The 13,506-nt window shown below is 40.5% G+C and overlaps 1 protein-coding gene and 1 non-coding gene across 2 annotated transcripts; one reads left to right on the forward strand and one right to left on the reverse strand.

Annotated features, from left to right (window-relative positions):
* The first annotated feature begins 139 nt into the window (after positions 1 to 139).
* On the forward strand, positions 140 to 7,160 carry hal (histidine ammonia-lyase). Its single transcript, XM_085165223.1, has 20 exons — positions 140 to 458; positions 633 to 693; positions 905 to 932; positions 1,014 to 1,088; positions 1,180 to 1,252; positions 1,367 to 1,433; positions 1,544 to 1,581; positions 1,679 to 1,804; positions 1,931 to 2,070; positions 2,244 to 2,291; positions 2,634 to 2,781; positions 3,129 to 3,224; positions 3,499 to 3,557; positions 3,773 to 3,853; positions 4,008 to 4,073; positions 4,155 to 4,320; positions 4,558 to 4,692; positions 6,367 to 6,475; positions 6,594 to 6,663; positions 6,743 to 7,160. Exons 1-20 carry the CDS (start codon positions 212 to 214, stop codon positions 6,872 to 6,874), a joined length of 1,965 nt encoding a protein of 654 aa, XP_085021349.1. The 5' UTR covers positions 140 to 211; the 3' UTR covers positions 6,875 to 7,160.
* Positions 7,161 to 8,444: 1,284 nt separating this feature from the next.
* Positions 8,445 to 8,531, reverse strand: trnay-gua (transfer RNA tyrosine (anticodon GUA)). Its single transcript is given in 2 exon segments — positions 8,445 to 8,480; positions 8,495 to 8,531. It is a non-coding gene; the product is annotated as a tRNA-Tyr (tRNA).
* Between the last annotated feature and the right edge of the window lie 4,975 nt (positions 8,532 to 13,506).

Raw genomic sequence — 13,506 nt, forward strand, 5'->3', positions numbered from 1 at the left:
TTCAAACATCACGTGAACCCATCGATTGGATTGGAAGCACTGGTGAGACTGAGACCGGTCCGTGTGGGTCAATGATCTCTAGAGGTGTGATGCTGGGGAGGCGTGGCTCCCCCAGCTGCGTGTTATTGGTGGCCGAACTGTAAACGGCCCAGAGTGGTACTTCAGAGAGCGGCGCGCAGGACTCACTGCAGCCAAGTCCCGCTGATGCGCGATGCCTCGTTTTACTGTACACATCCGAGATGAGTGGCTGGCAGTGCCCTGCCGGGACACTTCCAAAACCATCCAGTGGCTCGGACAGGAAGCGCTTAAACGTTACATAAAGAACAAACCGGACAACGGCGGCATCACGGCTGTGAAAGACACACGTTTTGTTGTGCGCAGGTGCCAGGGTTTAGGTCTACTGGACGCGGATGACACCATCGAAGATGTACTGGAGGATAATGACTTTGTCGAGCTTGGTAATAACTTTCTACACGAAGAATGCATATATTAAAAATGTGTGCAACACATTTAAAGGACGGTGACGATGGTTTACCTTTAACTCTGCTTCAGTGATGCGTAATTGTGTATAACTACTGTGTGAACCAAGGGGGGAATGCACACATTGTGATTTATTTTCCTGTGCATTTCAGCTATTGAAGGAGATACCATGTCTCCTGACTTTATTCCGTGTGAGCCGGGAGTTTCTCATCTGTATCCTTACACTTGTTGGATATTTGTGCCATAGCAGCTGTAGTAGGTGCTGTAGTGTGCACTAAAAACGATTCAGTCTTTTTTTAATGCCATTTTTTCCTTCACATACTGTTTTAATTTCGGGTTAAAATTGTCCTTGTGGGAAATTATAATTAATCTGAGTTACACTACATTTTGCCAAATGTTATCCTTAATTAAGTTTGTCAACTAGCACGGCAGCATACAAAGAGCCTGAAGAAGTAAGTGTATTTTCCGATAAAATTGAAAACATATTCATATCATATTAACTAACTCAGTGAAATGTGAAACTCTCTGTCCAGTATATTTCTTTGGATGGCAACAGTCTGACGTCAACAGATCTCATCAACTTAGGCAGAGGACTCTACAAGATAAAGGTAATGATCAACAAACCTCTTTTGTTGTCCGTAACTGCTCCGTTGTAATCTTTTACTTGATCCAATGTCTCCCTTTATCACTGTTTTTTAGCTGACTCCTGAGGCAGAAAGAAAGGTTGTGCAATCCAGAGAGCTTTTGGACACCATTGTCAAAGAAAACAAAGGTTAAAATACAGTGATTCAGTGCAAATGAGCTTAATTTAAACTGGCTAAATTACAGTATCTGGAAAAATAGGAGACTTTGTGTGTTCAGTTCCCTATGTTTGTTCTCCCTGCAGTTGTCTATGGGATCACAACGGGTTTTGGCAAATTTGCCCGAACTGTCATTCCTGTCAGCAAACTCAAGTAGTTTTTAAGTTGTCCTTAAATACATTTTATGATCTATTTCTGGTCTTTGTAATCACACAGAGCCCTTTTTGTTTGTTGACTGATGCCATGCACTTTTCGTTCCACAGGGAGCTCCAGGAAAACTTGGTGCGCTCACACTCAGCAGGTGATGACACTCTTTGTAACGCAGATATGTTGATTTTAATGTTTTCAGGCCCTCTGTATGTCAATCATCTTAATCAGAGTTATACTGTGACGTATAGGTGTGGGGAACCCGTTAAGCCCAGAGAGGACCCGCATGTTGCTCGCTTTGAGGATCAATGTTTTGGCCAAAGGGCACAGTGGTGTTTCTCTTGAAACCCTCCAGGCCATGATCCAGGCCTTTAACGGTAAGCTACAAACCAGTTAGCTGGTGAGATATCAGCTTCAGTAAACTGTTGATAACTTTATTTAAGGACAGGGGTAGAATAGCTGTCATAGGACTTACCTTTGTCTCTATAACTTTGTCCCCTCAGCCTCCTGCCTCTCCTTTGTCCCTGAAAAGGGAACAGTAGGTGCTAGTGGTGACCTGGCACCCCTCTCTCACCTGGCCCTCGGACTCATGGGAGAAGGAAAAATGTGGTCTCCCACGAGCGGGTGGGCTGATGCCAAATACGTAAGCTCAGAGTGACTTTTCTGGAGTTGTAAAACAAGAGGGCAACTACTATCGTAGGAAAACGTGTCTCTTGTTTACAAGAATGAAAGGTTTCAGGGTGCAAATGGAAACATTGTTTGCTTTCTGGTGACCCTGGACTTTTTACATGTTTTTCATCTTTCATTCCTGACCAGGTCCTGGAGGCACATGGACTAAAGCCAATATCACTAAAACCTAAAGAGGTAATGTTCAAAAAAAAAGAAAAGCTCATCTATTTGATTTGTCTGCACTGTTGTGATTTGACCCAGAGTTCACTGATAACAGATTTTGAAGCGTAAACTGCATTTGCATCATAAATATACAATAAAATACATATTAGGCCAAATATATGGAATTAAAATAATTTTAGCAAAAGAAAAAGTAATATGAGGGTTAACTTGTAAAAATAATGACACTGTAAAAAAAATCCTTAAAAAATATCTTAAGCTGATCTTTATATTTACATTTTACACACCTACTCAAATTTTTTCTTCTTTTGCAATTGGGGTTGTACACCCATCTCATTCTCTGGGATTCCCTAACAGGGTCTGGCTCTGATCAATGGGACACAGATGATTACCTCTCTAGGGGCAGAGGCCGTGGAGCGAGCCCAGGCGATTGCCCAGCAGGCAGATATTATTGCTGCTCTCACCCTGGAGGTGCTAAAGGGAACCACCAAGGCCTTTGACAGTGGTGCGCAGAAGCTATAAACCCAAAGAAAACCAGAAACTAGATGAAATTATTTACCTCCAATTGTATAACTGCACTACATGTCATCCATTGACTGTAGAAAACATGGACGATGCGACAGCTCCCCAAAAATGAAGCCAAAACGTCTCTATCGCCCCCTGGTGTCTGGCTGCAGTATAGGTCATAAACCCGGCCTCCTCCATGTTAGCGGATGGGACTGGGGTACCTCCACAAGCGGGGTATTTTGGCTTCATTTTTGCACAATGGTAGGAGGCGGGGTCGCGTCGTCCATGTTTTCTACAGTCAATGATGTCATCCATCCTTATTCAATTTCTGGTCTCCTCCCACAGACATCCATGCACTGCGGCCACATCCGGGGCAAATAGAGGTGGCTCAACGCTTCCGCTCACTGTTGGACTCTGATCACCACCCCTCCCAGATTGCAGGTTTGATGAACATCAAACAATATTCATGTAAAGTTCTGATCATTTTACGTTTGTGTGCCTTCCTCCTCCCGAAAACTTGTTTGCATATTAGAAATGCTCTTACCACTGGCCTTGATCAAGGCAGTGGTTTCAGAGTTGCACCAACTCAAGATGAGATGAGTTGCTGGGGGTGCATTTGCCGACAGGCATTAATGGAGTATAGCCTTCTAATATTATGCAGCCTTAAATATGCTGTGTTTAATGAGTGTCATATTGTTCTGGTGTGTTTTTACAGAGAGCCACAGGTTCTGTGACAGAGTCCAGGATGCCTACACCATGCGGTGCTGTCCTCAGGTAACCCCAAGTTTATTTATATATCCCCATATCACAGGTTTCTCCCACAGCGTTTTAAAGCTTCTGCAACTTCTGGATGGGAAAGGGAAAACTCTGAATTCTCACGTGCTAGATAGTGGGTCTACCACATAGAAAGCAGATATGGAGCTGGAGCAAAACTATGTTTGAGCATCGTACATCTCTTTCTGAGTGTTGTATCCTCTCTCTGCTCACAGGTTCATGGAATTGCCAATGACACAATTGCATTTGTCCAGAATATCATCAACACAGAAATCAACAGTGCCACTGACAACCCTGTATCCTTTTCTGTCTTTCAAACTAGAGGAAAAGACTGATCTATGAAATTTAGCCAGTTTGGTCTCAAGTCTGATAACTGAAGTTGGATCTGCCACAAACTGCACACAGGATTTTACTGGAAATCAGTTAATTTTGTCTTAACGGTCTCACCAGATGGTATTTGCAGAAAGAGGTGAGACCATTTCAGGTGGGAATTTCCATGGGGAATACCCAGCTAAGGTATGTAGTAATAAGATAGTTTGTTTCGGTTCGCTTTAGATTTGATTCTTCTTTCTTAAACAACTGTTTTCTTTCTCATAGGCTCTGGATTTTTTAGCCATTGCAGTCCACGAGCTGGCTTCAATCAGCGAAAGGAGGATCGAGAGGTTGTGTAACCCCTCTCTGAGTGAGCTGCCTGCCTTCCTCGTCAACGAGGGTGGACTCAACTCAGGCTTCATGATTGCCCACTGCACTGCAGCCGCCTTAGGTTCGTGTGAAAAACATGAAATAACATGTAATCTCCTACTAAATTATTCCAACTTCAATGAGATTATGATAACATTATTTACTAAACAGGCTTTGATATTGAATATTACACTTCAGAGTGCATTTTTTTAATAAAAGATCTAATGTTACAAAATTGTAGGTTTTTTTTTTCTTTTCTTCTTACCCAATATTTGAGCAGGAGCACTGACATTAATCTCAACTCTTTCACGCTGTTCAGTTTCAGAAAACAAAGTTTTGTGTCACCCATCGTCTGTGGACTCTTTGTCCACTAGTGCTGCCACGGAGGACCACGTGTCTATGGGAGGATGGGCTGCTAGGAAGGCCCTGAGGGTAATAGAGCATGTGGAGCAAGGTAAGGTATAGCATTGTTAAATTATGTACACCTCACAAGTACTGGGTTGGCTTAATTCTTTGTGCCACAGATTCATCAAGGAGCTGGAAACATTCCTCATACTATCATGACAGGTGCTGCCAATTTGTCTCCACATCCATCACGTAAATCTCCTGCTCCATCACATCGCAAATGTGCTCTGTTGGATTTAAATCTGGTGACTGTGAAGCAAATTCACTGTCATGTCTAAGAAGCCACTTTGAGATGATCTGAGCTTTGTGTCCATCTTCTGATGTAAGAAGCATTTAAAAGATGGACAATATGTAAGATTTGGTGTTTAAACAATGCTCAGTTGGTATGAAATGGTTCAAAGTGCACCAGAAAACGTTCCCTGCACCACTCCATCACCACAACCCTGAGCTGTTGATAAAAGGGAGGATGGATCCACGGTTTCATGTTGTTTATGCCAAAATCTGACCCTACCAGTCATAAGGATCTAACTTTTGCAGTAGAAATCAAGACTCATCAGACCAGGCAACATTTTTCCAGTTTTATGTGGTCCAATTTTTGGTGAGCTTGTGAAAACTGTACCCTTAGTTTCCTGTTCTTAGCTGACATAGATGGCACCTGAGTGGTCTTCTGTTGATGTAGGCCATCTGCTTTAAAGTGTGATTTGTTGTGATTCTAATGAGTAGCAACAGTATTTGAGTTATAGTTTCCTTCGTATCAGCTCAAAGCAGTCTGGTCACTCTACTCTGATCTTTGGCATTAAGAAGGCATTTTCACCCAGAGAACTGCCACTCACTGGATATTTTTTGGAAAATTCTTTCTAAACCCTAGAGATGATTATTTGGGAAAATCCCCAGTAGATTAGCGGTTTCTGAAATACTTGGGACAGTCCATCTGGTGCCAACAACCATGCCACGTTCACTTAAATCATCTTTCTTCCACATTCAGATGCTCAGTTTGAACTTCAGCTGGCAGTCTTGATCATGTCTCATGCCTAAATGCACTGAGTTGCTAACATGTGACTGGGTGATTAGACATTTGTGCTAATGAGCAACTGAGCAGGTGTTCCTAACAACGTGATTCTGTGATTATGTATAATAATCAATAGATTTATGGTGGGGTGTCCTAAAATTCTAATGAAACTCTATACAGATAACAAATAAGTGAGTAAAATGATTAATCTGTTCCATAGTTCTGCTGCATTACCACTATCAGATTTACAAATGACCACCTGTTTTTACTCTTTGAAAACAACAAGCGTCCCTGAGTCAAAGAGACTAACCGGTCAGTTTCCGCTGCTTCTGTTGCAAAAAGTGCAAAGGTCGCTGCTGAAAACCATGCCAGTGTACACCGACAAGACAAAACCGCAGGTTACTGGGCGGATACAGAGGTTAACCTTAAACCAACAGGTTTTAAAAAACAGATAAATGATTAAACTATCATCAAATATCATTTATCTCTGTGCTTAAAATTCTTTTCTCCGTCTTTTGAAAAAATATTGAGGAAAAAGATCCACAGTTCTTGTAAGTCATGGAATAAACTAAAGGCTCAAACAGCAGTAAAAACCCATAGATGGCTTTCAATTGGCTGTGATCTATGCTATTTAATGTTTTCAATATTTATCACTAAAATGAGAGATATATTTTTGGGATTTGGCCAAACTGAATTGATACTTCCTGTTACCAGTCCTCGCTATAGAGCTGCTGGCCGCATGTCAGGGCATCGAGTTCCTCCGCCCACTCCGTACCACCACTCCACTGGAGAAGGTCTATGAACTTGTTCGCAGCGTGGTCAAGTAAGTCAAACAGATGCGGCCAAGGTACAAAATTTTGAGCCTGTCGAAACTATATACCTAACAGTTAATATTTACCCGTTGTTCCACTTTCTCCTTTTACTCTCCTGCCGTTAAACAGACCGTGGATTAAAGACAGATTCATGTCGCCTGATATTGAAGCGGTTCACCGCCTGCTACTTGATCAAAAGGCAAGTTTTAAAAAGTTGTTCAGTGCACGTGCGAGCTACACGTGGTATGTCGTTAAATGTGCTTATATTTTCAACCCAGGTGTGGAATGTGGCCAAACCTTACATTGAGAAGTACCAGACAGAGTACATCCCCGAGTCCCGCCCCGTCTCTCCCACTGCCTTTTCCCTGGACTCACCGGCCTCCCCCAGGAAGCGTGTTCGCCACGAATGAAAGCACACACCACACAAGTTTCGGGTTTTTTGGGGGGGTTTTTGGGCAATTACTTCAGTCACAAAAAAACAAAGATCCTACACACTGATCTTGGTCAACACCACAATTAGTCAAAAGTGTGTGGCCATTATCTGAGACCAACTGGAGCAGAATGGGAGAAACGGATCCTTACGCTTCACTGTGACACTTCACTGACAAGAGCAGTGTGCAGGCTCTTTCTTTCTTGCATCTGAGTTTGTTGGATTTGTGAATTTTCTATTCCCATTAAAGAATTGTTAGAAAGTCACCCAAACCTCAGGAGATGTGATTTCAGGATGCTGTATTCTTATGTCCCTTGAAGACTAAATGTATACTCTGACTTCTCTCACGAGCGTATGAACTGGCTATTCTACATACAGAATATTATTCAAGCAATTATTGGGTTTAACTTGTGTATACTGCACCTTACCCTGATGTACATTCCACTTGTTTATATCTAAACTTTTTTGTCCCTTTTTAAACGTGCCTAATTGACTCTTTATTGTCACATGATTTCTTCTTGTACAATTTTCAAGTCATAATTATCTTAGCACAACCTGTGATTTTGCTGATGTATTTTAAATCCTATTTAATTGTCATTAATACATTTCCAGCTTAACATAATTAAAGTTTTTAACGTTCCTATTCTCATCCATTTAGGTCATGTTGTGTGAATAATGTTCCTTATACTATTATCAGGGACAGAGAGGCAAATTTGTAGAAATATATCTCAAAATTCAATCAAACCTGACAGTTTTCAGTGAAGTAACACAAAATTAGTAAATGATACCAGTGATTTCCAGCCTCTCATCAGAATACCCTGAGAATAACATGCTAATTAGTTTGGAGGTGGCGCTACATTTGTCCTGTCTTTGTGTGTGTTGAACTTCAGGAAAGTTAGGTTGGCAGAAGCTTCCTTACCCAGTTAAACAGCACTTACCCGGCTGGACAGCTGCTCCACCACCTTGAGGTGCCAAAAGGAAGAGCCTGTGGAAAATAAAGCAGAAGGTCTGCAGTCAACAAACTCAAAGGTTGCACAAACAGCTCAGGACAAGATAGCAGCACAGGAGCAGAAATCTGACATGCACAGACGCGGTTCAACGTCAGAAAAAATGTTATAGCTCTACAATTATAGATTTAGTTTAACATATATGCTTACTTTACCAGCCAGAGTGAGGCAGAGCTGGGGCACATTTCAGTAAGAGGTGGAGTATGCCTTATCACAGGGGTGAGACAGATTAGCAGGACAAGAACTGAAAGAAGCTTACAGAATAATAGCATACTAACATTAATTGCATGAACGATTACAAAGGCACTCTCAGCAATCTCACCTTGCAGTTTTAAAGCATTAATGCTTTATTGCTTTTCCAGTGCGCCACCTCTCCACCAAGTTTCATTAAATTTGGCTTAGGAGTTTCACAGTAATCTTGCTGAACATTCCTCTGTCAATGAAAGATGAATGAGCACACGTTTAAATTAAACAGTACAAAAACGACTGGCTGCATGTCAAAACATTTACTGAGAAGTAAAAAAAAAAAAAAAAAAACATGTCTCCTTCGAGCCGGATTCGAACCAGCGACCTAAGGATTTCAGCTTTCGCCTCTACAGTCCTCCGCTCTACCAACTGAGCTATCGAAGGGACGGTACCCACCTTCCCCACTCCACAGTATTTAATAAAATACACCGTTATTCCTGGCACATTATATCACAAATTTCAAAATATATGAAATTTCATTCTCACAGCTGAGGTACAATCATTGATGAAAACGCGAACACACAACGACTGCTTTTAGATAAATAGCTAGCTAGCTAGCACACTGCTTCCATTCAAAGTCTCTCGCAAAAAACTGAACTGTCCAGCTGTAGCTAATGTTTTAGGCGAAATAACTTAAAATAGTATCAAGTCAACAGCTCCTCCATTACAGCAGAACTGTGACGACCGAAACAACAAAAACACCGAATAAAGACTATTTTTTTTAGATATTTTTGCTAAACGGCGCTCTCTATTTGTAACAAAAGTGACAAACATTTAGCTAAAGATTGGGAAACGAAACGAACCTGCATGTAATCTTCCGCAGGTGAGAGCTCAAGGTAAATACAGTGGACAGTAGTTACATATATTGCACATATAGTGCTAATGGCCATTAGCACTGCTGAGGAGCATCTCTTGTCTCTTGGTGGTCTCAGCAGGCAGGTATGCTTTAGCTTTTCTGCAATATCCTTTGCGGAAAAGCTAGAAAGATTTGAAAATCTTTCATTTGATTGGGAGTCATTTTTATGATTAATAAAGTTTGTTTTGTTTTTTTTTTAAGGAAAGAAAGAAACGTATTGATATATAGTAAAAAAAAAATTATATATGGTAAAAATCCAAACTGCTTATCTTTTTAAGCACAAAACTTGAAAATTAAACATAAATTAATTTTTATTTTATTTTAATTCTGAGACTTAAGCATAGTTTTCTGCTTTGTTATGAAAAAACAAATTAAGTTGAGGATATCCAACATCAACCACTAGGTGGTAATATTTCACCATGTAAGGAAATAAAAAAAAAAATCTCCTTGAACTTAACATGTTATATGTTAACAAACAATTTCTTTCTTGTAAAAAAATGAAAAAAGAAATTGTTGCATACAGTCAAAACGTGACTGGTTTCTATGATTCTATTCATAAATATTCATAAATCTATATCTCAGTTTTAGGACCAGGAAATACTAACATTTTTAACACAACCAGTACATCCCACAGTGGGATATCTATGTGAGTGTTATTTTTCTAAACGTCCTAAATTTTCCATCTGACAAACACAACCCATATTTTATTTTATTTTTAAAAAAAAGGATTTTAATTATAAACAGGGCTTGTTGTCGGGCTGCTCTCTGATGTATTCATTCTTGTCCTGACCTGTCTGACAGTGAGGCAATGCGTTACATTACATGTCTGTACTGTATGTACCACAGGGTCACGCTTGTGAGGCAGCAGACATTCTTCTCATAACACAGGCTCCAATCCCCAGATCTTCCCCAGCCTTTTCCCAGATTATCATCCAGTCTCAACTGGTCTCAACTGGGAGCGACAGATATCCACCCAAAACCCTACGGCAGGTTTAAAGGGTGGGTCTTCATCAGGAACATGAGAAAACAACTTTTTTAACCTGCACATTTCTTATCAGTGAACTTTGTTTAAAAGTAGTAAATAAACAAGAAGATATTAGTGGTGCAATTATATACAAATTGTCAGCTGTTTCTAAGGTTTTAGCCTGAAATAACAGTGATGGACACCTGGCTAAGGTCATTAGTTTGCTGTCTGACACAACATAATTCATAAATCATCACATATGGCTTTTTGAAAGCAGTGTGACCTCAGTCCTTCACATAGACTATATATAATGGAAAAATGCCTTTGATTGTACATGGACTGAAAGGGTATTGCTTTGCATCTGTAATTAGCACAAAAGCATTCAATGTAAATGATCATATTATTGAATATTATGTTGCTATATTTTGTAATAGCACACTGGCAAAGACAATACTGGGATCTGCTCCCCTGTGTCCCACCCATAATTTCCACTCTTAATTTCCACTCTTAATATGACACAGTTTTGGGAGGGAAGAAAAGATGGATGTAGCCTTCTGCGACCGCTTCAAAGTCTCTTTGACCTGGTTTTCAGCTTTGCATTCAAACTCTAAAAGAAGCATCGTAGGTATTTTGCTTGTTACAATAGGGATTTGTGTCATTATGTGGAACTTTAGCCTTAGTTTATATTGCTAACTGATGATGATGCATTTCAGGATGTTACAGAATAACAGAAAAGTTAAGTGATGAGTAGTTTAACAGTTTACTTCCTCCGGGGAGTAATAAAGGAATGTGTAATGCATTCCTTTTTTTGACTAACTAGCCCAACATTGTTCACTGTCAAATGAGTGATTTCACAATGGCTACATCCATCTTTTATAGTTTTATAGTTTTACAGTTTTTGGTGCTCCCCATGCCCCTACCTTTAGCCACAGCCATGGTGCCCTTTCTCTTACTTCACTTACTATGCACTCTCTTTGATATTAGTTCGCAATAAGTTAATGTAGGGTATAAATGTTTGTACTGAAGATCACTGCAACCAGTGTCATATTCATATTATAAAAAGAAAAGTGAAAACAGATATTTTAGCAAAAAAAAAAACCTGAACAACTTTTTCTGTCTCGCATAAACAATTTGAGACCTAAAAAAAATCAATGAAATGTAAATACACAATTAGTTTTATGCTAAAGCATGCAAGCACTGCTTATCAGCAGAATCAGTATACATACACGTGATGGCAACAAACAATTTGAGTGAAAGTTAAAATGAAGCTGCGCTTTATACTTGCTTGCTTCCCACTGTTATTGTTCCCTTTGAAAACCTTTAAAATATTGAATCATGAGACTGTGACAGGTCCGTTCACCCGAACATCCCGCTTATATACCCAACTAATCACATCATCTGCAAAGTCTTTTCTCTCTAACGTTTCCTTCCTCGGCTATCTCGTTTCAACAAGACAAAACGAGGAACTCACACCTGCTATTTCTGCAAAGTTAAAGCGTTTTACAGCTTCCCTCCTACTGTAGTTTCTTTTTTCCGTTTTTATTCTTACCACTGTTCATGTCATGGAGCGGATGACATGACATCAGTACACTTTATCTCTCTGTGGGACTCTTCCCCTCTCACAACAATTAAAATAAAAAATGGGACACGTCCGGCTCCTCGGCTTACATGAAGGTGAAAGTTCCACAGCTTCCCTCTTTCTGTGTCCACTCTTGTCTTGACATTGAGCTTGCACTCAGCTATCTGCTAATTCTTTCCTAATGTGTCATAAGCTCATTAGTACACAATATAAATTCCTAGAAGTGTTTGAGCAGAAAATAATATGTGTTGGGCTGTTGCTATTGTTACTATATGATATGAATTACTAACAGCATTAAATTCCAAATGAGTTACATCACAAGAAGAGTTGCATTTTAGAGCTGGCACTGCAGATTACACTGCCTGATGAAATGTGGGTGGGAGCGATGTTATGGCTAGGATCGAGCAGACAGATAGTAGTGATAAACGTCATAAAAATGCAACGGCAGGAAAAGCAGTGACAGTGGGTGTTCAGAGCCATCTGTTTAATGCTTACCCTGCAGGCAGGGCACCTTCTCTGCTTGCCTGGAGCATGTCTGGCTTTTTGTCTGGCTTTTACAGGAGAGTAGACAGATTACTTGCAAAGGTTGAGATGGTTCAGTGGGCTGAAGGTACTAGGTGACACGGAAGCACGGGAGGGGAGGGAACCATATCCTTTTACAGTCTGGAAATAAAGCTGGCCAGCAGCCCTGTGTCTGTCTTCTTATTGGGCCATAGATGACAGGATCACAGCAGCGCAGGCTGTTGGAGGTCCAGCGCCAGACTGCAGCAGGCAGGGAGGTAATTTAACATGGGAAGCATTATTTCATGTGTTACTGAACTTCCCCAGACTGGCCTTTTACATCTATAACTGCATTTATCTGCAGCAAACAACAAATCAGACAGTCGTTTTTGCCTTTGACATACACTTAAACATTGGTCATTTATGTATATATGTGAGAAATCAAATATAATTCCTGGTTAAGAAAAACTGTCACTGACTTGTAGCTATGAAGCAGCCAGCATAAAGACTGCCAGACGCTCTAAAGCTCCTTTAGTAACATGTTATATGTTACAAAAGTTCAAGTTGTGTTTTTTTACAGAAGTTTTTGTGCACAGCTATTTCTTCAGTGGACTTCCTGGCATCTCAGAAGGTTGTGGGAGCAACCTTTGGGTGGAAAAGGACTCCTATACATGACCGCATGAAAAGCAGTCTGCCACACCAACAAGCTACGTAATCAATCGTGTGCTTTGGGCAGCTTTTGCTCAACATTTTTCTCTGACCGCTAACCATATCACATTTTGAAGATGGTATTTGCTTTTTTGATCTAAAAAGCTCAATAGGGTGATTTTCCAACAATGTCAAAGTACCAAGTATGGCCGAGTGGAAGTTGTGTAACAAAGAAAAACAACAAACAGCTGGAGTTAAAGCGAGCAGAGGAATTCTCTTGCAACGTGCCTCGCTTTCATCCTGCCAGGGGAATACAGCGCAGACTGGCCAAGATTAGACATCCTTCCTGCAGCATTTTTCATGGTGACTCCTGGGATTTTAAGATCGAAAAACATGCAAGCAATGCGCAAAGAGAACGGCTCAAGGTGCATCACCCTGTGCTCCAGTGGATCATGTGGAGAAACCTAAAATAAGCTGTGGTAAATCTAAAAACACACAGACATGAACCCTGTCCCCTTTAAAGACGCTGTCACTGTGACGAGAGTCACAGTATTCCAGGAATGTCCTGATCCATCGGGGCCGGGATGCCTTAGGGAAGAGACTGAGATTGCTCATAACCGCTCCACTTGCTCTCCTTTAACATATACAAGCACACGTGTAAGAGGATGAGTCATACGATAGGCATTTATTTTATTTTATTTTACTGTGAGAAAACATTAGTCCTGACAGCATGTTCCTCCTTTCATCATTTATCACTGTCGCTGGCATTTTTACTCTTATTTTCTTTTATCTATCTGCACTTTAAACCTTT

The sequence above is a fragment of the Neolamprologus multifasciatus genome, chromosome 7 (assembly GCF_963576455.1).
Source record: "Neolamprologus multifasciatus chromosome 7, fNeoMul1.2, whole genome shotgun sequence".
Taxonomy (NCBI): domain Eukaryota; kingdom Metazoa; phylum Chordata; class Actinopteri; order Cichliformes; family Cichlidae; genus Neolamprologus; species Neolamprologus multifasciatus.

Coding starts and splice junctions, on each gene's coding strand:
- hal (XM_085165223.1), top strand. CDS start 212: ATGCCTCGTTTTACTGTACACATCCGAGATGAGTGGCTGGCAGTGCCC. Junction 1,805..1,930: donor CATGATCCAGGCCTTTAACG/GTAAGCTACAAA, acceptor TTGTCCCCTCAG/CCTCCTGCCTCTCCTTTGTC. Junction 6,476..6,593: donor CTTGTTCGCAGCGTGGTCAA/GTAAGTCAAACA, acceptor GCCGTTAAACAG/ACCGTGGATTAAAGACAGAT.